Raw genomic sequence first — 23,200 nt, forward strand, 5'->3', positions numbered from 1 at the left:
CATTAACTTGCATTACAAAGATTTTTCCATTCTCCAGTAACCCAGCTTTCTGTTATACTCTCTGACATGAAGCAAAATCATACCAATCTAGTCCTCAAATGGTTGCTCTTGTCGAGGAGCAACCATTTATAGTTTAAGTGTATAGATAATATCTACACTTTACCATCTATACTTCAAGTGTATAGATAATATCTCTCTTCATTCGCAAGCATTGTATTCCCTCAGTTTTCTTCTTATTTAAATCCTAGTATGTTCTCCTTTGCCTACTTTCTACATTATCTCAGGACAGTTGTAAATTTTCCAGTTAAGTTTTAACATGTGTCCACATGGGTTCTACAGAAAATTTAAAAAAGAATAGAAACTAGCAACTAGACACCAAAGCCTCTCCGTTCAGTCTGAAGAAGAGCAGGCTCGGGGGAATTTCACAATGTGTATAAATAACTGAAGGGAAGGTGCAAAGAGGATGGAGCCAGGCTCCTCTCAGTGGTGACCTGTGACTACAGGCAATAGGAACAAAATGAAATACAGGAGGTTCCTCCAGAACATCGGGAAATACTACTTCTACTGTAAGGGTGACTGAGCACTGGCATAATTGCCCAGAGGGGTGAGTCTTAAAAGCCACCAGGACGTGATCCCGGGAAAGCAGTGGCTCTGCTTGAGCAGGTTGGACCAGACGATCGCCAGAGGTCCCTTCCCATCCCAACCATGCTGGCATTCTGTGATTATTTTTGCTTTGATTTCTCTTACTCTAACAGGTTTTTTCAACTGACAAAACAGCTGATAGTTTTATCTCTCCTCTAACATCAAACTAAGATGAAAAAGTATTTGTTACATAAATACGAAATTCTTGTTCTGTGACTTTTTATGTAACAGTATTTCCTTCAATTCAACAACAAAGTAATCAGTTGCATCACCATCATGGTACATTATATTGCAGGAAAGGAGGAAAAAAATTGCCTCTCCCCTATGGTGCACTGGGGGAAATATGTCACTATTTCCCAAAGGCTTTTTCAGCTTTGTCTGTCTTTAAAACATAAACAAATAAACATTTTTAAAAAATATTTATCCCACAAACTCAATATACTTAGTGCCACATCTCAGGCATGCACATCACAAATAACAATATAAGGCCTACAACTTTTACTGAATCATTCAACAATGTTTTAGCCTATACTACAGGAGATTTCAACCCAGTTTCTCAAACTTGCATCTTTACAATACACTAGAATCCCAAATACAAGTAATACACTGAGGAGAAAGAGTCGTAACTTCGAACTCAACAGCATAAGATTTTAGGAGTTATCTTTAAATACTAATAGAAAAGAGACTTGTGATGCTATATTTTAAAGAGTTGCATAGATTCAAATTACCTAAGTCAGATTTTGTAACAAATCTTAATTTAGTTGGAAAGTGTAAGAACTTCCTGAAAAAGATTATTTTTCTGTATTTTCATTAATTTTGTGTTCATAGAACATAGAAGTCCAGTATTTACAAGTTTTAAATTAGCAGAGGTGAGCTGCACACAGATGGGCTTCCAACATAGCTGGCATCAATACTTACTTGACACTGACTTACAAAATATTAGACAAATCTTTTTATATCAGGTAATAAAACTGGCATAAAATTTTCAGCAAGCATTCTCTCACTGAACAGAGTTTATGAGTCACATCTTCAGTCAAGAAAAAGGTAATTCACAGAGGAAAATAAGGTACAGGAAACGATACAGCTTATACGGAACTGAAATTATGTATGGGAGAACTTAGACAAGTTGTCAGTGGTTGGTTCTGAAATCCAAAGCTCTAGCTCATCTTAATTCCCTTCCTCTCCCCCACTCAAAAAAAATCTCTCCTTTCCCTAACAGCAAAACCATCAGAAGGATGGTGTGCCGCTTCAGCATAAATCCCGTCATTAGGCTGAAGCTTTCAGCCAAAGGATGGTTAAACGCACACAGAACTGAACTAGCTACAAGTGCCTATAGATAGAGGGCTCACTTCTGCCTTCTCCAACATTGAAAAGTAACAGGAATTCTGGCACAGGAACAGAAAGCCAGGGCTAAAGCGATTAAATTCCCCATAGCACAGGTGTGAAGATCCTAAAAGAACAAAACCATGCACTGAGTTACAATAGGGTAAAATACAACATAGTCATAGTCACTTGCTACTCAGCTGAGAACTTGATACTTGCCTGCCCAGTACTAGCGGCTTCTGGTCTGTCTTCCTTTGCCCATCACTGTCATGCTTATCTCATGCTACCTTATCTTGTTACTTCTTTGTGTAGTTATACACTTTTGGGACTAACCTGTCTCCTGAACAATCTACCATTACATCCCAAGTCACCTCAACACAGATATCAGCCAAAGCTTAAACTTATCCATCAGGAACAGCTTCCAGCAGACCTCATTTCACTCATTTGACAAGTCCAACAACTGCAAAAGCCTTAACCTAAGCGGCTCGTAAGCTATGAAGCATATGTCACTGAAAACTTGTCAAAAATACCAGTGTCAGTAAAATAGAGGGGAGTTTAAAGCAGTCGGAACTGGAGAAAGTTCAACTGGCTTTTCTATCAGTAAAGCCAACATCAGAGCATTACAAAATCTCCGGTTTCATCCAGGCATTACTGTCTTTGGCAGGTCTGCAGGGAACTCGGCTTCCCTTTCCTTCAGTGTTACACAGAAACCTCTACTCTATCAACAGTTTTCTCTACTTCATTTGAAGAGACAACATTCAGTCTTTCCCATCTGTCGATACCAGCAGCTCTGAGTACCTATTTATCTGCACCTTTCCATCCTGTCCTTACTCAGGGGAGCACCTTTTCCAAATCAGACAGTAAAACCACTGTCTTATCCACAAGTTATCAGTCTACCTCCTGGTATCTGCAGAGATGGACAACAGGACTAGATATATTTGCTTGCTTTCATAAAGTAACAAGCAAAAGACTTGAGCTGACAACAACAAAACACCTAACAACTAGTCATTAGAACAACAAAACTTATTTGTCATCTTCCTAATTTCCTTCTTATTCAGACTGCCATTTAAGCTGAGGTATTTACGAACTGCTTTGAGGTAGCCCTGTTCTGCTGTATTTTCATTCAGAGCACAAATCTGGTGGAACACTGATGACAAAGTCTCTCACAAAATTACAATGTCTGTGACTCAGGATTGAGAGCTGTTACCAAGACACCTTCTTCTCACAGAAGTATAATCAATATGCTCTTCCCACGTGGATTTTTCCACTAGGATCCATTTGAATTTCAAAGGTTACAAGCAAAAACAGAGTGATACTTCACAATATGAAAAGAAAAAAAAAAACCAACCAAAACCCCAAGCACTGCAATTTGTAAACAAAGTCAGGAGCTTACTATGAAGAAGCAGTAATACTTAATATTTTTGTGCTCACAGATTTGCTTAATGTAACTGAAATCAAATCCCCAAAAAGTTATAAAAATTTTATTTTGGCAATAATTAAAACCAAATAATTTTCTGAAAACCACAAATGTAACATAGGTGTTTAAACCTCTTCTTTATGATTTTCATTAAAGCTATTTCAAATTTCAGGAATGTTGAGCTTTTGTAGTCATAAAGAAAAAAATAAATTGCTAATTTTAAGATTAAAGCTAGTTCTAACAGCGTAAGCTGCATCCCTTTTGGAAAGGGTATTCATCAGGTATAGTAACCAAAGGGCATCATATCAATCATATTACAAAAAAAAAAAGTTTCTTCATCCACTATGCTCAAGCTTGAATTACTGTCATGGGTATATGGAAAAACATATGATTTACAGGAACTGGGATGAGACATTTGAGCCACAGTTTTATTTCTAAATTTCAAGTGTCTCAATTTGTACCGTACCTCCTCCAGCAAAAATGATAGGGACAAAAATTTAAATTTAAGGTGTAGGTGCTAACTAAGGCCTTTAAAAGGCTTTACAGTAAAAAGGAGGGACTTCCAAAACATACCACTCACTGAGTAGCACTAGAAAAGCGGTTATCAAAATGGTCAGCAGATGTGGAGCTACTGCTATTGAAACCGGTGGAAGAAGTTCTCATAGAAGTTTGGGAAGACCTAGAAGAGACACGGGACATGAAGGATGACCATACGCAAGTAATGTACATCTAAAGGAATAGTGTTAATGCCTTCACAGCATGAATTTGCTTAAACTAGAAGAGCAAAGTTACTAGAGATGAGATTTTTCATTACAATATATCTTAATCTCTGTTTGCAGCTGTGACATTGCTGCTGCTGGAAAAGGGTGCTTTTGCAAAAAAAAACAAAAAAAGAAATCCTAGTCATCTGACTGTCATTTGCTGTTGCAACCAAGCACTCTGAAGCGTGGTTCAAAGACAAAACAGCTTCTAAGTCGCTAGCTGACCACATGATGCTGGTTGTCTACATCCAATGCCACTTCATTAAAATCTCTTCATAGCAGTCTATGAAGATGAAGAGAAGAAAAAAACCCACCAAAATAAGTTCCAGCATGCACTCATAGTTTACATTGTCTAAAAGCATTCTGAAAAGTGCCAATGAACACTTGTACAGAAGTTCTCCCATTCTGTATAGCAACACACAGTACAAAAGCTTTCCACTGCTCAGTGGAAATCCTCAGGCAGCATTCCAAACATACTTCACATTCAGTAAGAATTGCCAGTCGCACTTCTTTTTCATCCACTCAAATTATGAAAAATCTCAGTATAAAGCCGCAGAAATTCATCTAACTTGGGAGCTGGGAGGAGCAGGTACAAAGCTAGCACTGAGAAGAAATTCTGATTTTAGAAATCAACAGAAATAAATAAATTTTTTTAATGATACTATGATTTATTTTCAGTGAGGCATAAAATTCACATGACCTTGAAATGGCAATCATGTCAACCTGCACTACTTTCTGCATCAATAGCTTCTATTAAGAAAGCTATTGGTTTATTTTCAAATCCCTTTGGCATATTAAAGCAAGAGAAAGTACATGCATGACTCTGTGATGCATTCTCTGCAAGTCTCCCTGTGAGGATCCACAAATGCAGGTACAACAGACTGGGTCTCTCAACAAAACTGAACATTTTGACTAACCTAGGAACCTATTCAGACTTACTCTTGGATCTGAACTGCAGCACAGTCATCTACCTAAATCAAGTAATACCAGATGCTTAAGAAGGAAGTGAGAGAACTCTTTCAAAGGCCATGATTTTCAGCCCATCAGAGACTTCTGCAGTCTACTTTTTAGTATTTGGAAAATGGCATAACTTCAGAGGCATGAGACTACAAGCTCTTGTGGAATCAGCATGAGTCTGAACAGCACTGTCACAATTTCTAGCTCAATGCTAGACTCCTAACTGCAAGAAAGTCTGATGGTACTAAGTTAAAGATCTACTTGAGCTATACAAAAATATTTTTTCATTTTTTCTGCATCTGTCATCTTTCAATGTCACTCAGTGTGAACTGCTTTTTGAATCACTGTTGCGACAAAAAAAATCCTTTGAAAAGCAAACCTAACCTGCTGTAGATATCAGATTTCAAAATACTTACACTTAACCTTTAGCATAAAGTCTAGTGTGATATTTAACTTTAGCACACTTCAGTATTATTAAACTTGTCCAGAACAAGTGTTAGTCCCTCCTTCTCTCTCTCTCCTGCCTCCTCCCTCCTTTTTTAATAGAGACATCCCACAGACATCTATCAATTAGCAGGTCAGCAAAATAATAATTAAGATGTTTTCACATAAATGCCCATTGGTCTAAGACTGCAAGAGGTCATTTTTTCACATGCATAACAACACAGTTACATAGGCTACTGTTTTTCTAATTCTGCTGGAGTATGTGCAGTATCAGTAACTGGAAAGAACATATTATGGTTACAAAGAAAAGAGAATGTTTAATCAATCGGGTGAATTGCCTGGAATCCCCAAGGAAGCAGCTTGGGGATGAAAGAGAAATTTACATCAGTTCAAAGCCTTGAAGCACAAGATTTTCCAACATTCACTAATCATATCATGAAGAAGACCACAGCGAAGCTCTCAGCTGGACAAAGACAAGTATGAAATTCTAATTATTCATAAACAAGATAAGCAGAATACAAACAACACAGCAGGAATTTTTAAAAAAAGCCATTGATTTTTTAAAAGATCTTGAAATGCATTAACAAGTCGAAAATTTAGATGTTTCTGATTATCCCAGCCATCTAGATACTATTTGTTATTTCCAAATTTTAAGTGTAACTGCATGTCTTTGCAGCATTAGGAACTTTTAAAGGAAACAAAAATACAGGACTATTTACAAAATGCCTTTAGGTATCTTAGAATACACACAAGTAAGTCTTTAACCTGTCTGCTGCCCACAACTCCTATCATTTCAAAACCTTCCCACGAGTTTATTAAGTCCTCAAAGGCCAGATAGCTGGGCAGCTCCTCTCTCTCAAAGCCACTTCCACAGGCTGCCTCCTTTTTAGAACTCTACATTTTTTGACAGTAACATTGACAAGACACACAAGCAATTTTATCCTAAGCCATGTGGTCTACTATTAACACTCAAAAGCTTTTATGGTCAGCTATGTGTTTGTCCCAATATCTGCATTGCTTTTGCTCCCTAAAGTTGTACTAACCAAGTTCATTTACTGCTCCCCATCTCCAAATCCCAACATGGTGATCCAAAGACTGGAGGCACTTGGTAAACATGGCAGCATTAATTATAGGAAACATCTCATTAGTTTTGCAAGATCTGTGAAACTCAGATCTCTCTTTGGACGCATCAGCAGAAATAACATGCTGGCACCCGTTTTTACATCTCACACCCCATTTTTGACAGTTTTTAGACTTCAAATGCAGCAGTCACGGCTTAACAGCCCCCTCCTTCTCCTAGCGCCGTATGACTTATCTCTTGGCAATAGGCACTAAAGACACCGCTAAGAATCAAGGCTGAAATTACCATCCCTTAGCATTTCTTCCACATTTAGCAAACACTCGTGACGTTCACGGGCATACGGCACTCTAATTAAACCACGCCTGCGGGACCAGGGGAACGCCGGTTCTGGCAGCCCACCTCCTCACCCCCGGGCCGGCCCGCTCCTACAGCCTCCCCCAAACCCAGCTTACAGGGGAGCAAGGAATGACTAGAACGAGAAGCGATGCCAAACGCCTTTCCCGGCCGCCCAGCGGCACCGACAGCCATCCCCGCTCGGCCCCGTGCACCCGCCGAGAGCCCCCCGCCCCCGAGCCGGGGTCACTTACTGAGCTGCCCGGCCCCGGGCTCCCTGCCGCCGGCTCCCCCGAGCCCGCTGCCGCTGCCCAGGCTGCCCAGGGCCCCGCCGGCGGGCGGCGTGCCGCTCTGCCGCTCGAAGTTGCCCGGGTTGGAGAAGAAGTCTCGGAGCCGCGGCAACTCCCGGCCGCTCTCCAGCAGCTCCGTGTGCAGTTCCAGCGCTGTCAGCAGGAGCTGGTCCCGCAGCAGCTGCGCCGCTATCGCGTCCATCGGCACCCGCGGCGGCTCCCCCGCCCCCGCGGCGGCATCGCCCGGCGCCGCCGCTCGCAGCCCCGGCAGCTCCTCGGGGCTCCCCGCCGCCTCCGCCGGCGGCTGCGGGTACGCGGGCCCGCCCGGCTCGGTGCTGCTGCTGCTGCCGCCGCCGGCCCGCGCCTCCTCGGGCTCGTCCTCCTCGGAGTCGCTGAGGAAGGGGTTCACGCTGCCGCCCCCGCCCGCCGCCGCCGCCGCCATCTTACAGCCCGACGCGGCGCGACCGCTGCCGGGGTGATGCCGCGGCAAAGCCTGCGCGGGGCCGCCGCCGCCGCCGCCGCCCCTCCTTGTGGGGCTGGGGCCGGGGCCGAGGCCGCTGCCGCTCCCCTGTGATGGTAGTGATGATGGTGGTGGTGGTGATGATGATGATGATGCTGCTACTGCTGCTGCTGCTGCTGCGGGCGCTGCCGCCACCGGCGGCCGCAGCGACTCCCCCCCGCCCGCCGCCTCCTCGGCCGCCTCCCACCACCCCACTGCCGCTTCCGGATCGCAGCCTTCGCGAGACCGCTCGCGGCCAACCGCGAGCTGCGCCCCGGCGGCCGGACCCGCCCCCTCCGCTGTGGGCGGGGCCCGAGGAGCGGGAGGGGCGGTGCCGAAGGGAGACGTAAAAATCAAGGGGCGGGGCTAAAAGGAAGGGGCGGGGCTTTCGGACCACCTCGGAGTCGGGGGCGTGGCCATTATAAGGGGCGGGGCCTCGTGACAGTCCTCGTTGGGGCGGGGTCGGGGTCGGAGGCGTGGTCCAGGGTCGGGCGGAAGCGGAAGTGTCCTGTGTTCCCGGCGGGGGAGAGGCGTGAGTTTGGCGCCTGCGCGCTCAGCGGTTCCCCCGGGGAAGGGGCGGTGGATGCCCCGCTCGTCCCGGGGCCAGATCCTCGGGCACGGGGGTGAGCACGGGCTGTGTCTCACGGCCTCTGGGGAGCTTTGGCCGCTCCGCAGGCAGCACGGCGGCCGCACAGCCTGTTGCTGGGACGGGAGGGGTGCGGGGCTCGGCTTGGCCCCGTGCCGGAGTTGTGTTGGCCGGGACAGCGTGGGGCTTCCTGGGGAAAGCAGCGCCCTGCGAGGGCCCCCGGGCAGCTGCTTGGACATTGGAATGGGCCCAGGGAGGTGGTGGACTCACCGTCCCTGGAGGTGTTTAAGGAAAGACTGGATGTAGGACTTCGTGCCATGGGCTAGTTGACGTGATGGTGTTTGGTCATCGATTGGACTCGATGATCTGAGAGGTCTTTTCTGACCTAATTGATTCAGTGGATGTGTGAGCCGTCGCCCAGCGTCAGATGTGCTTCATGGGCCTGGGGTTAGGGAGGCCATTACTACTCAGAAACACAGGTGGATAGTAAGTTTATGGCCTTTGGAAGAAGAATCTGGCAACTTCGGAGTACTACAGGGATGTTGTGAGGTTATGCAGGGAGAAAATTAGAAGGGCCAGAACCCAATGAGAACTTAACTTGGCTACTGTTGTAAAAGACAACAAAACCTGTTTACATCCACCACAAAAGGAGGACTAAGGAGGCTCTTCATCCTTTATGGGAAGGAAGGGGAGACAGATGAGGAAAAGGCTGATGTACAGAATGCCTTCTTTACCTCAGTCTTTAATAATAAAGCCAGTTATCCTCAGGATACACAGACCCTTGAGGCAGAAAACAGGAACACGCAGTAGAATCCTCCAGTAATCCAGGAGGAAATGTTTACTGACCTGCTACATTGCTTAGACACTCACAAGTCTATGGGCCCAGATGCGATCCACCCAAGGGTACTGAGGGATGTGGAAGAAGAGCTCACTGAGTCACTTTGAATCATTTATCACAGTCCTGACTAAGTGGACAAGTCCCAGGTGACTGGAGGTTGGCAAATGTGATGCCCATCTACAAGAAGGGCCAGAAGGAGTATCTGGGGAACTACAGGTGTGCCAGTCTGACCTTGGTGCCAGGGAGGGTCATGGAGCAGATCATCTTGAGTGCCATCACATGGCACATATAGGACAACCAGGGGATCAGGCCCAGCCAGCATGGATTTAGGAAAGGCAGATCCTACTTGACCAGCCTGATCCCCTTTTATGACCAGGTGAACCTGCCTAGTGGATGAGGGAAAAACTTTGGATGTTGTCTACCTAGACTTTACTGAAGTCTTTGACCCTGTCTCTCATATGCTCTTGGAGAAACTGGCTGCTCATGGCTTGGACAGGTGCACTGTTCACTGTGTAAAAAACTGACTGGATGACTGGGCCCAGAGAGTGGTCATGAATGGAGCTAAATCCATGTGGTGGCGAGTCACAAGTGAAGTTCCTGAGGGCTTGGTTTTGAGGCCAGTCCTGTTTAATATCTTTATTGATGATCTGGGTGAGGAGATCAAGGGCACCCTCAGTCAGTTCACAGCTGACCCAAGTTGGGTGGGAGTGTTGATCTGCTGGAGGGTAGGAGGGCTCTGCAGAGGGATCTGGACAGGCTGGATCAGTGGCCCCAGACAATTGTATGAGGTTCAACAAGGCCAAGTGCCAGGTCCTGCACTTGGGTCACAACAACCCCACGGAGCACTACAGGCGGAGGGACAGAGTGGCTGGAAAGCTGCCCAGTGGAAAAGGACGTGGAGGTGCTGGTAGACAGCGGCTGAACATGAGCCAGCGATGTGCCCAAGTGGCCAAGAAGGCCAGTGGCATCCTGGCCTGTATCAGAAATAGTGTGGCCAGCAGGACCAGGGCGGCGATCATCCCATTGTACTTGGTGCTGGTGAGGCCGCATCTCAAGTCCTGTATTCAGTTCTGGGCCCCTCACTGCAAGAAAGACATTGAGGTGCTGGAGCATGTCCAGAGAAGGGCAACAGAGCTGGTGAAGGATCTGGAGCACAAGTCTGATGAGGAGTGGCTGAGGAAGCTGGGAGTGTTTAGCCAGGAAAAAGAGTTTCAGGAAAGAGCTTAGTGCTCTCTACAGCTGCCTGAGAGGAGGTTGTAGCAAGGTGTGGGTTGGCCTCTTCTCCTAGGTAACAAGCAATAGGAGGAAAGGAAATGACTTCAAGCTGTGCCATTGAATTTTTTCATAATATCCATTAGATTGGATATTAGTAAAAGTTTATTGTCTGAAAAGGTGGTTAGGCATTTAAGCAGGCTGCCCAGGGAAGTGGTGGGATCGCCATCCATGGAAGCATTCAGATGATGTGTGAATGTGGCACTTAGGAACATGCTTTAGCAGTGGACTTGGCAGTGCGGAATTAATGGTTGGACTTGATGATCTTAGAGGTCTTTTCCAACCTTAAAGGCTCTATGATTCTATGAAGCTGTGCATCTGGAAGTGTGAAGTTCCCACTCTTGAAAAGATGATGTGGTTACTTTGTGTGTTGCCTGGTGAGAAACTCGAAGTCAGAGTGTAGCTACAGGTAATGTTTGCTGCTGAAGGAAATTCACCTCATTAAAACAATTCAGAACAAGGCCAGCATTGGTTTCTGGTTTGTTTCTTAAAAATAACGTTCCATTCCCACTAATGGGAGCTCTGTGTAAAGCTGATTCACTAGGAGTTACTTACTGGGGCTGAACTCTTGGTAATAGAATAGTGGGAACGTTTTGCAGCAATACGGAGGCCTAAAAGCACTGTTGAGTAGTGACTGCAAACTCTTCCGATCATGCGGTGGTGTGCCATGAAACACCAGTGCTTTCCTTCTGGTTCAGTTTGCATAATTTTTTCATAAATAGCATGATCAATTTTGTGTCCTGTCCTACAATAAACTTCATATTTTATCACTACCTTATTGTTTTATGTTGTTGATATGCAGAAAGAGCGTTGACCAGCGGAGCAGGAACTGGTTGTAGCATAAAGTAAAATGGTGCTGTGTTGAAATTCGAGCGGGATCACAATAAGAACAAAAACATTTTACTGTTGCTGCTCCGGTGGAATGAGGAACCCTTAAAGAAACCTTCTGCTTTTTCATTTCCGCTCTGAAGAGCTAAAGCGTGTTCAGTACGAGCTTCTTAAAAGCCGAGTCTGGTGTTGTGCCTCTTCCTTTGGGATGGAAGGAAAGCCCTGCCGGTGTCCTGCAGCGGCCTCTGGTGGCGGTGGATGGTGATCGCATGTAATTCGATTACAGGGAAGGGGCAGTGGTTACCGTGGGGGGAGTCCAAACGCTCAGTTCTACTTTTCTTATAAGAAACTCATTTCTGCCGACTTCAGTGTGCTGCTACAGTAAGGACTAACTTTTTTTTCACTCTTCCTCACTGAAAATAATGTAAAAGCATTCTGCTGTTTCAGTACTTCGGAAGAGACTTGTTTGGGTTTATGAAACAACCAAAATATTTACACATGACACTCAGTTGCTCCAAAATAATTTACGAATGGCTGGGACAAAGCTAACATAGCTAAAATGTGTATTCCAGAGTGTAAGTAGGAAAATGTGCTTTTAACAACTTGATTTAAACAGTTTCTTAGGTACCAAAGGGCTATTATTTTGAGAAACCTGAGAATAAAACCTAATCGTGTAGTACCTTGGAGGATGTGTGAGACAGAATAAGATGCATGAGTTCTGGAAACAGAGCATTATATAGGTCTACGTGAGGCAGACAACTGCAAATTAATTTTTTCTTAATTTATTAAGTCATTCTGAGAAAAGCACATTGTTCATCAAGCTGATTTGTCTCTTACTGGAGTTGGTGTTTCCTTCTAACTTTCAAAGGATTTGAGTTCTATGTCTGAAGAACAGCATACCTAGATACATAATGGAAAACTGAGTATCCAAAATACAAGGGGTTTGTAGGAAAATATCTTAAGAGGTTTTTGGAGGAGGTGGTATATAAGCAATTTTTTCAGTCTGTGCATGTTTGGTTTTTTTTAATGAATTTTTAAAGTTATGGTTCCTGAGATGGAAAGCAAGTAGAAAAAAATCACCCTTTACTGTGTTGATTTTGCTAGGAGTGTTAAATCTTGAGCTAATGGTTCAAAGTTTGATGAACTTAAACATGACCAGTTTCAGGTTCCCTCTGCTATTTGGTGGAGTCATGGGTGTGTAAAATGTGCTTTTTTTCTGTGCTACTGTGGTGCAGTGTCAGCTGCTCTCATGTGAGTGAACACACAGTTTAAGTCAAGCTATAAGGGGTTTTCTGTTTCAGTTTCTACAGGCAAGATTAATTTCTTTTAAAGTAATTAATTCTGTTAGGTACATATTGGTTTATTTCTGTGCTGAATACTTGAAGTATATGAAATAATGTGTTCTAATGAATCCTACAGTGAAGTAGGGTAGCTTTTTTTCGTCTGATTTGGATCTCAGTCAAGGCACAGGGAACAAAATAATGGAGGAAAATCTGAAGCAAATCTGCAAATCTGATTTCCACTTTAAAATAATGCTGATCTGTGTGTTCTGCCAACTCTTGCTCAAGTTTTCTTCTAAAACTGAGCTTCCTGAAAGAATCTTTGTCTATACAAGTTTATTTAAGACTAACTTTTACCCCCTTTCAAAAAAAAACTTAAAGGAAGTTATGATTTTTATCTTTACCTTCAGATATTAAAAAATGAGCTTTGGTGCCTTGTAAACTCTCTAAGCTCAAAAATATTTTGATTTTCTGCAGGATCTGAATAATGCAAATGTTGAGACTCATAATGTTGGTAGCTTGTGCTTTAAGACCTCTGCCATTTCTCTGAAACTGTATCTGTCTGTTCCAGTTTTAAGGGCGTGTTTCCTAATGAGAGTAGCCTATATCAGTAGTTAATAGTTACTTGTGTGTTACGCACAAATGTAGCTTTACCCTGATAAACTGACTTTAAAAAGTGTTTGTTAAATTGGGATTTTAAGTAGAAGTAGTACAGCAATGTGAGGGGGCTCTCAGAAATATTTTCAGCCTCACCAAAAATGTGATAATGACCCATGAAATCAGATAAGAACCTGAATTAAACAAAACAAACTCCCCAAATCACTTTGAAATCAAGTTTGGCTGTGTTTTTCTGTCTCCAAAACTGCTGTTTTGAAGCACTACTGTGAACAGTGAATATTTGGAAGCCAACCTTCAAAACCAGAGCGAGCAAACACACTCAGAGCCTAACAGTTATTTTAGAAAACTTGTTCAAGCTTCATTATACATGTATTTATGTTTTTGTGAGAATGAACAGATGGAAAAAATGCTGTTATGGTTGAGTGAGGAGACATAAATTGCAAATCAAAATGGGACCTTTTATGACACCATAAACACTTGAATGTTGAATTGCTTGGGCTTCGCTCACCTTAGCCTGAAAGATGGAGTATGTTGTCTGAAATGTAGGCTGCCCAGAAAGCTCTTGTAGAGGGTAACAGACCCCTCTGAGATGTTGTGCTTTACCCTGCCTCACAGTGGTGAAGGACAGTGTAGCTGGGGAAGGGAGATAGTGCACCAAGAGAAGTAGGAAATCAGTCACTATAAAGTTGTTCTTGAGTTCTAGGGTCCAAAGGTACTAAGTTCAAATGACAAGCTGCTTTGCCTGAATTTGTTAAGGTGTCTTTTGTTGAAACTTTGTGGAGGTCAAGACTTGACATTAAAAAGGTCTTATTGACCTTCCTATCACAGCAGAAACATGGGCCAACTTGCCGCAATGCTGCTCTGCGAGCCCCATGCCACTGCTCTGTGCTTTTGGGGGTTGTATGCTTTACATTATTCCTCTTCAATTTAGTACTTTCACAGTTTTGAAAAAAAAAAAAAAAAAATCCACCTATTTTCTTTATATGGCCTGCTGACTACAACTAGTGTGAGATGCAGGCTTCAGAGAATGAAGGAATCTGAGGACATGCTTTGAACATGCTGAGTTAGCATTGTTGGGAGGAGATGCAGTCCTGTCCCGGTGCCAACATAGAGGTTTGTTTTGGGAATTTGGGGAACTAAACTACAGCAAAGTCGTCTTTACTCTTCCTTCCTTTTTTTTTTCCTTTATGTTATTTTCAGTTGAATTCATTCTTTAGAATGCTTGACTACAAAGTTGTACAGATGGCTGTGCCAGACCAAGGAAGCAGGCAGGAGCAGAAGAGGACAGGACAGCTGTCTGCAGCTGTAGTGGCTTGGTTTTCCTTGCAGTATTTGTGACTGTGAAGCCCTCTTGTTCTTTTAACTGCTACTCCCATGACAGCCATTTTTGTGTAAAATACCTGATAAAACATATTTGCCTTGCTGGTCCTAGGTATTTTTGAAAATATGCTTTTAGTTACAAGCAGATTTTTATAAATGGTAGTGTACAAGTGAAGAACCAATACACAGATAATAGATTTTTTTCTGTCACCTCAAAACTAGCTGCTTGTGTCCTTCCTGAGAGCAGATACTAAGATAGGTGGACTTCATGTTCTTGACATGAAGCTGTTTTTGGTGCCTGTCTCACAATAGAATTGTCGTCTCTCTATCAGATCCACACCCCTCTTTTGCCAGTAGAGGAATCAGGCAACTACAAATGATTCTCCATTTTTGGGGGGCGGGGGGAGAGATGTGGAGGAGAACCAGAGAGATATTGCCTGCCTGTGTTCTCTAGGTTTCTAGGTCTCTCTCTAGCAGTTTTTGTCTTGCTCTCTAGGCTTTTTTTTTTGTCCTACAATGAATCTACTGCCGTTCATTTGCCAAAACAGTTTGAGTGCTGCTTTAAATCAGCAAAGAGGCAGAATACTGATTGTTTTCAGGAATAATTTCCTGGCTCTAGTAATTATTAGAGTGAGTCAGCAGTTGAAAAGTAAAGGTGTCTTATACAAATGAAAAATGGCTTGGATTTGTCATAAAAACAAATGTAAGCTCATAGGATTTCAGCAGAGGGTGCTTACAAGTTGATATATCATAAATGCTAATGAATGTTAATTACTTGGTTAGTAGAGGTTGATGGAGGAGCAAATAGAACTTTGTTCTAAAGTGAATATTAGGGTTTCAGGCTGCAGTAACTTGTAAGTTGAGTGAGCTTTGTGTCTTATGGGAGCTTAGGAAAACGCTTCCTATGTGAACAGCTTGCAACCATGGCTGCTGGTGGAAGAGTTAAAAGGAGGTGACTCCTTTGCTTAAAGATTTCTTGCTAGACCTCAAGATATCCTTGGACAAATATTGTATATACTTACATTACTACTTGAGTACTTGAATGCTCTTTTGAAGTGGGTATAATCCATCCTTTTTAGCGCTTTTCTGCAGATTACAACTTGACTATTGCTATTCTATTTAATAGTTTATTTCGCTTGGTAATTAAAGGAATTGGAAATTTTTTTTTATCCCCTGTTTCTTTATGTCGAAGAGGTACTTCCTGACAGCCTGTTTCGACGTTGGGATTTCCCAGGGACTGGGTCTGCCGTGGTGCCCGGAGCGATGCAGGACCCTGGAGAGCGCCGGGCTGCGGGGGCTGCGGGCCCCGGGGGGCAGCGGCCACCGCCCCCTCCGCCCTTACACAGCCCCGAGCTGTGCCCATCCTGGGGTGTGGCATGTAATGCGTCTCCGATTGGGATTGCTTTCCTGGTGTGCCTTCACCTCAGGCCTTAAATGAGTTTTTGTTCTCAGTGGGAAACTTAACTTGCCTCTCTCTCTTTGTCAGCTTTGTTGTGAGCTGAAGTCTGGCAGGTATAGATATATATAAAACAAAAATCATGCTAGCCAATTGAATAGTATTCAGCTATATACATTAGAACGCAAAAGTTCCAAAGTCCTTCTATTAAAAAAAAAAAAAGAAGCTTTTGAAAGGGTGGGAATCTACAAATTGATTATTTGACTTCTGTATGCCTTTTATGAAAGTATTAGTGTATGCTTAGAAGATTTCTTGTGGCCCTTGTTTTTTTCTTCCTTCAAACTGAAACTATTGGCAAATTGACATTCAGAGGCTTATGTATAAGATTCAACAGATGTGGCTTGCTTCTACTTGACATGATTCATTTTCATTTGTAATGGTTTATATCAATAAGCAAATGTGACTTAATAAAGGAAAAACAGCTTCTGTCAGCTTTTTTAAACCCTTCTTATTAAGACTAGCTTCTATGGAACATACTTTAAGCACTGTTTGGGGTGTTTTTTATTCAAGAGTAGTTTTTTTTTCTCTGTATGTATGCATAATATATTTGCAAAGTGATTTTTGCAAAGCAATGCAGCTGAAAGTTGTTCTTTTTTCCATCCTCTTCCCTGTATGCTCTACATTAATATTTGTTGTATGACTTTAGAAAGTTTGACCCTTGCCCCTTTTATTGTTAAAGGGCAGAACTCTCCTGCTTGTATTGGTACTTGTGCTTTATTCCATAGTTTTATTGCAAATGTCTTTAAAATATCTCAGGGGGCCTTCAGCCTTGGTTTGTCAGGGAGGGCTCCAATGAGACAGTAAGACTGCTGTGGCAAGCTATCATCCTTGTACTTGTTTTCTCTTAAGTACCGCTTGTCCCTTGACCCTGGCACCTGTGAAAATTGGTGGGATGGGTTCTGTTAGACACTCTCAGGCTGATGTTCTTTCTCCAAGAGTGTGCCATAAAACCTTTAATATGAAAGATCTGTCTACAAAAATCTACAAACAGGGTAAGAAAAAGACAGTGACGGGAAATTTTTTTTTCCCCCACGAGAATAGAAAAAGCTGAGAAAATCTGCTACTTTTGGTAGCACAAAAAGGAATTAAACAGTCCATATTGAGATGAAAATACAATGTTAAGCTGTAGAACAGTAGTGCTTGAAGAAGACTTGCTGGTAGAGTATTGCTGAATGACTCAGAAATCAAGCAATATGCAGGAGGATTTGCAAATACCTCCTGAGAACAAGCATAGGCCCCCCAAGTACTGTTACCCAGTGAAATAGCTAATTCACAGCAAGATCACTCAGAGTTTCTTGTTGTTGGGTTTTGCTTTTTCCAAGTTCTGAATTTCTAGCTGCCTGCATACTGAGCAGATGTAATTTTACTGTATTTCTACTTTTAGTTCTGTCTCCACTTGGCTAACAAGTGGTACCAAAGGCTGATGCTCTTGTTTTCTCTTTCATACCTTAAAGTAGTCATAGTTTCTTAAAGAAGTGCCCTTGTTCTCTTTATCAGTGCTGTCCCATTAGCAGTGTTGTTCTCAGGTGTGGGGTTTTTTGCCTGGGAGACTTGCGGATACAATTTCCCATGTTTAAGGATAATTCAGAGAAAATGGCATAGGCTGACATTGGGGTGACTGATTTGCAGTATTTTCAAGTACTAGGACTCGATGTTTTATTGGTACTTTGCAGTCAAATGGAAAGTTTTGGCAAAAGAGACTTTTCTAGGCAGGCAGAGTAATTTTGATTATCAAGTGATGTTAAAAGAAAATTAAATATTCTTTGAGCTCTTTGCCTCAGGTTTGGATGTGCTTTACTGAACCATATTTAAAATTAAAAACAGATGTCATTTGTTATTATAATCTCTAAAATGCTCAGTGAAGATGTTGAACGTAAAATAATTTTAAAGAGATGGTGTGAATTACAAAAGCTACTTTAGTGCCAAAGCAAGTGGAAATACTGTAGTTGCACTTTCATTGTCTGGCAGAGCATGTTGTGATTCAATAAAGAAAGAAAATGAAATTTTGGAGAAGAGGAAAAGGGACTTTATCATTTTCCCTCTTCATAGTATGATTGCACAATGAAGTCAAGATGAGAATTTTGGGTTTCCTACGTTTAGGAGGTGTGTAAAGATGCGAGAGAGAGTTGCTCAGAGACTGGCTGGCAAGTCTCTTGTATAAATTACGGTCAGTGTCTTATATGGTCTTGTATAAATTACAGTCTTGTGCAGTCAATAGGTGTGTATGCTGTGACAGAAGGAAGGACTTGGTTGCATTTCTTGACTAGTAGAACTCTTTAAAAATCTTAATTAGTAAAAGCATAGGGTAGGGCCTGCTAACACCGTCTTAGATGTTGTATAGCTGCCATATCATGCACAATACTGTCAGTTAGACTGCACAACTTCCACTTTGCTCCTCTGCCCTAAGGAGAAGCATAATTTTTTATGTATGGACGAATTGTGCAGTCACCACTTTGACAATTTAAATTACAAAATAAACAAGCCTGTTTAGTTGAAAAGTATATTAGTCAGACAGAAACACAGTAGCCATTCCTGTCTATTGCTCTTTTCTGTAAAAGATGCTTACCAAGGCCATTGATGCTTATTGAAAATGCATTTCCAATGGATTTTCTTCATCTTAATCAACAGACTTGACAGTATTAGTGAAGCATGGTTCCTCTAAAAGAAATGACTAATGTATCTTGAGCTCCCTGTCTTGACACTTTATTGTCCTTAACAAAATATTCCTGCCAGTGGGGCATATTCCATGAAGCATTTTGTGTATGTTTTATTGCGTATTTGGAGAAAGAAAAATATAAAAGGGAAATGTTACATTTCTTATGAAGAACTATATTGTATTGCAGTACCAGTCTGGTTTTCTTTGCGTTATAAATAATGCTGAGAGATTATAACTTCAGAGAGGATGCATCTTAGATGTGGATTACTTAGGGAAATTGTGTGCTGCATTTAATTATGTCAGCCTTCCTGTTCAGCGCTGAGGGACCTGATCCAGCCTGGGGCTGTGGATGTAGTTTCCATGGTGTGAGTCAAAAAGAAGGTTAAAAAAAAAAAGTCTTATCAGCAAGTTACAGATCAGCTTGAAAAGAGGGAAAAGCTCATGTGAAGAAATAACCTGCCTGCTTCTTGTCCGATGGTTGGGCTTAGGTGGCTCATTGCAGCTGTCTTGCTCCCCTGCCACTATCACAGTCTGGGTGTTTTAGTCCTTGCACTGACACAGCTGTTAGGATTTTGGATGTTCTTTTGATAGGTGCAAATACAAAGACAGAAAGAGTCCCTTCATCCTCTCTGCCACCAATTGGGAGCTGAACTTTCTCTCTGAGAATTCAGTATGATGGCAGGGTGGCACCAAAAAACGCTTCTCTAATCTGTGTATCACTTTATTCTGGAAAAGTAATTAATTGCAGTCAGAAGGTCCTTGCTGCTTTTCTTTCTTTCATCTCCTAGACTCTAAGAAGGGTGTCCTGGTTCTGCCTTGCTGTCTCTCGGTTCGATTGCTCCCCTGTGTCTTCTCGCTCTCCTCTCTGCTCGTGTACAATATCCAATAAAGTGAGAAGCTCTGAAGTCTGCTGAAGCCCCCGGCTTCACCAGGGCAGTGCTGATTTTCTACTTGATCTGTTCCTGTGAACAACTCACGTTTAACAGGCAATGAGAAGCTTAGTGGATCTTTAATACTTTCCTGTTAAGAATCTGTTAAGGGTCTTCATTTAAGAATCCACACCAACTTTGTGTTGTTGACTCCAAATTGTTTGAACAAAAACTATTTTATTGGAATAGTTTAAGTTCTGATATACTGGAGGTTGGACAGAATCATTATTGGCTCTGTATTTGGTTTAAGAGATGGTGACAGAAGGTGAAAAATACAGAAAGAAAAGAATAAATCTGAGTCTGATATATAGCTTACTAGTTGGGCTGAATCTAAAGAGGAGGTGATTTGGCTGCCTGTATTAGGATTCTAGAATTCTGTTATAGCAAATGATGTATTTGGATGGACAGTAAGAAATGGCATGTGACAAATAGGTAGCAATGTGCTCTTTTTACCTGCAAGACTAGGAGCTTCTGTGTCTCCTCTTGATGTGATAGGCAATGGCTTAACAGAATTAAGTAGAATAATGCAGTTAAAATTTGAGCAAAGTTTGTGTTTTGCTTTGTGAAAATAAGGACTAAAGGTAGGTAGTGGACTAAATCATTTGCTAAGGGATTGCCTGAGAAAATATCACAGAACACAAAAATATTGAGATATCCTTGGCTTAAGTTTTCTTGGCAGAAAGATGTAAGATATATTTTCAAGTGACAGTTTGTTTATCCACATTTTGAATGGTCAGGCACCTGAGGGCAGAGATATTTTGGCACTAGTAATTAATGCATCTGGCTCCTCATCCTCAAAATTGTGTGTGTTTAATAGATTTCTATTTTTCTTCTCTTGACAGGCTTTGGCTTTTGCTTTTCCTTATAAGCTAGTGCTTAATCCACTTTCCCCTTTTATCCTGGTTATTTTTTCCTTGTGAGGAAGAAATTGTTATTGAAATCGTTATCCTTGTTATTTCTATGCCTTGTGAGCTTTCTGCCTTAAACAGTCAAGCACTGGACTGTATGGAGAAATTTGCTCATTATGACCTCTGTAACAGAGGGAGGAGAAAGTTAAAGGACTTTCTTCTGTTGTGTATTATCCCATAGAAGCTGGGTTTAATTTCTGTGTCTCATGTGAGACACAGAGAAATAGTATATAGATAAGCATGTTTCCTGGTGGGACAGATACATACACAGTGATAACTCTGCTTTCTCTGTACCAAGATGGTTTGAGGAATGTCTGAGCACCCAATTTTTACTGAGTTAGCTGCTTCCCAGCCAGAAAAACATGCCAGAAGGCCACTGGGCCCCAAGGAGTTTGATGCCAATGCTTCCTTCCATTTGCAGCTCCTGATGATGCTGACAGGCCTGTTGGAACACCTATGAGATCCTGTTCAGCTTCTGGATTCCATGCTGGACTGGCAGGTTCAGACTGCATTTCAAACTAGCCTGTCAAATGCTGATGCAAAAGCACAAAGGGGGAAGAAAAACATGCCTGGTCTTGGGTGTTTGTCCTACAGGGATAGAATGGGTGCTTTGGTTTGGAAGTCCCAGAGGAACCTGGGCAGTGATAAAGAACTTCCTTTTCCATTGAAAACCACATGCTGGAGATATTTTGTTCTTCTCTGGTACTTTTGATGTCTGAAGAGGATATATTTCACAAAACAACTGTCTTAAATGAACTTCAAGCACTTTGGGCTGGCAAGGACCAAGTTTGGTTGTAACTTGATCAAGATAAAAAGGTGTAGAAGGTTGCTGGTGCCTCTCTACCCAGAGATGAGCACTTCTTTGGAACACCTTAGTGGCTTAGTAGTTTGAAAGCCAGACTTCCATTCGAAAAGGGTGTGAGGTGCCATTCTGACATTCAGCTGAATGCAATTAGGAGCTTTCCAAGCCCTTTATATCTGTGGGAAAGTATTTGTAAGCCTGAAGATAGAATACTTTTCACAATGTTATGTCACAGTGATAACACACAAAGTCATGTATTAAAGGAACAATGTAAGCTAACCTTAGAGGCAGAAGGAGCAGCTGTGAGGGATGTGGCAAAAGCAGGGCTCTGGGAGCTGCTTGTCTGGAAACCATATGATGGTGGTGAGCAGTTGGATATGTTGGGCCCAGATGAATAGTCTAGTGTAATGTAGTCAAACTGGTTGCAAAAGAAAGTATTCTTTTTTTTTTTTAATTAATTCCATGGATGCTATAGTCTAAGACAGCATTAAATTTGAATTGTGTTGACTGCACTCTTTTTGCTGCAAGCAAGGACTGAGGCTTGGGGAGAGTTAAAGCAAAGAGAAATAACTAGTGCAGGAAACAGATTATGTTACTAATACTTTGATTAGAAGAACATAGAATATGTTAAGCTATAGAACTGTAGCACTGGGAGTATGCAACAAGTACCTGATAGAATTTACTGTTTTGTTTAGTAGGGTGTTTAATATCATCGGTTTAAGGCGTGAATAGTTTGGATTCTCTTGTCAAGCACAACTACATCAAAAAAAAAAGCCCTATGGAAAATAAAACTGATTGAATAAAATGAAGTCTGGCATTGAACTTAGTGGTATTTCTGTGATTGTAATTTCATATATTTAAATTGATACAGGAACCCTGAATACTTGAAAATAAACAAACTGATATTTACAGATATCCCAAGTCTCTCTTGGAGTCTCACTTGTAGACATAGAAGCATGTAAGTTCCTGATTAACAAAAGGTTTTTGTTTGATCGCTTAAATGTAACTACTGAATGTCTCTTTGAAATGTTGTATTAAGTTATCTCAATTTTGTTATGTGGTTTTCTCTCCAAATCTCTCAAATGAGAAATTACTATAGTAGTATTTCGAATTAGGGTTGGAGTTGTTGCATCTGTGTTTCAGTAAGGAAAATGGGTGGAATTAGAAGTTATGGTTAAGTTGTATACAGATCTGAACTTTCTTTTGAATAGTAAGTAATATTATATATTAACTTTCAAATCATTAGTAGTATGTTTCTTTTTTCCTCTGGCTTTCTTGGCCTTTTAAAAAATTTTATTTTAATAAGAATCTTTCAGAGTTTTGGTCAGAGTTCAGGTTATTTGGTATTGAAGCCTTTTATCCTTATTTGATAAGAGTAATAGTCTTACCATATAGTGGCTGCCTGTCTCTGTTCAGCTACTGGAATTCTGTAAGTAACAAGATAAACTTAATATGAATATTGACATTTAGAAGCACTAACTAGATTTTTAACAAAGTGTTTCTTTTAAAGAGAGGTGTGTATTTACATAGTTAATCTGAACCTTCCAGGCTGTTAGGAACATCTGTTTCTAAATTGATGAGTGGAGGTGTTGTTTTGTAGAGGTTGATAATTAGCTGATATTTAAATAACTAAGTTAGCAGCTTGGACAGCACTAATAGTACTTTGTCAGAACTAAGCCTCATTGCAGCTTAGATCCCACACTTACCTGAGCCAATATACATATTTACCTGCAGTAGGCATCGCTTGGCAAACATGTGCATTTCCAGCGTACCTGTTATTTTAAGCATATTTGTATCCCTAACCTGACATCAGAGGGTGACAGGGCAGAAAAAAAAACATTCAAAAAGGGAATATAATTATCCCTGAAACATAATTCTGCAACTGTTGTGATTTTGTCACCTGTTTTAGAAGAGGAATAGCATTCTGCGCTCAGCACAGTGTCTTTGTTCTTTTAAAAGA

General features: G+C 41.9%; 2 protein-coding genes across 5 annotated transcripts in view; one reads left to right on the forward strand and one right to left on the reverse strand.

Moving 5' to 3' along the window:
• The window catches only part of RELCH (RAB11 binding and LisH domain, coiled-coil and HEAT repeat containing), a 76,023-nt gene extending 68,131 nt beyond the window's left edge, over positions 1-7,892 (reverse strand). For 2 of the 3 annotated variants that reach the window (XM_027736762.2, XM_027736761.2), the window contains exon 1: positions 7,213-7,889. In XM_027736762.2, the coding sequence (XP_027592563.1) occupies positions 7,213-7,690 (478 nt within the window). In that variant the 5' untranslated portion in view covers positions 7,691-7,889. Of the gene's footprint in view, positions 1-7,212 lie in introns of all 3 variants that reach the window. The other variant, XM_027736765.2, reaches the window with a different exon arrangement.
• Positions 7,893-8,294: 402 nt separating this feature from the next.
• PIGN (phosphatidylinositol glycan anchor biosynthesis class N) overlaps positions 8,295-23,200 on the forward strand; it is a 103,316-nt gene continuing 88,410 nt past the window's right edge. For both annotated transcript variants that reach the window (XM_027736766.2, XM_039388920.1), the window contains exon 1: positions 8,295-8,370. The gene's annotated coding sequence lies outside the window, so the exon portion shown is untranslated. The remainder of the gene's footprint in view (positions 8,371-23,200) is intronic.

The sequence above is a fragment of the Pipra filicauda genome, unplaced genomic scaffold (assembly GCF_003945595.2).
Source record: "Pipra filicauda isolate LSUMZ 115617 unplaced genomic scaffold, ASM394559v2 scaffold123_size2130275_pilon, whole genome shotgun sequence".
Lineage (NCBI taxonomy): Eukaryota > Metazoa > Chordata > Aves > Passeriformes > Pipridae > Pipra > Pipra filicauda.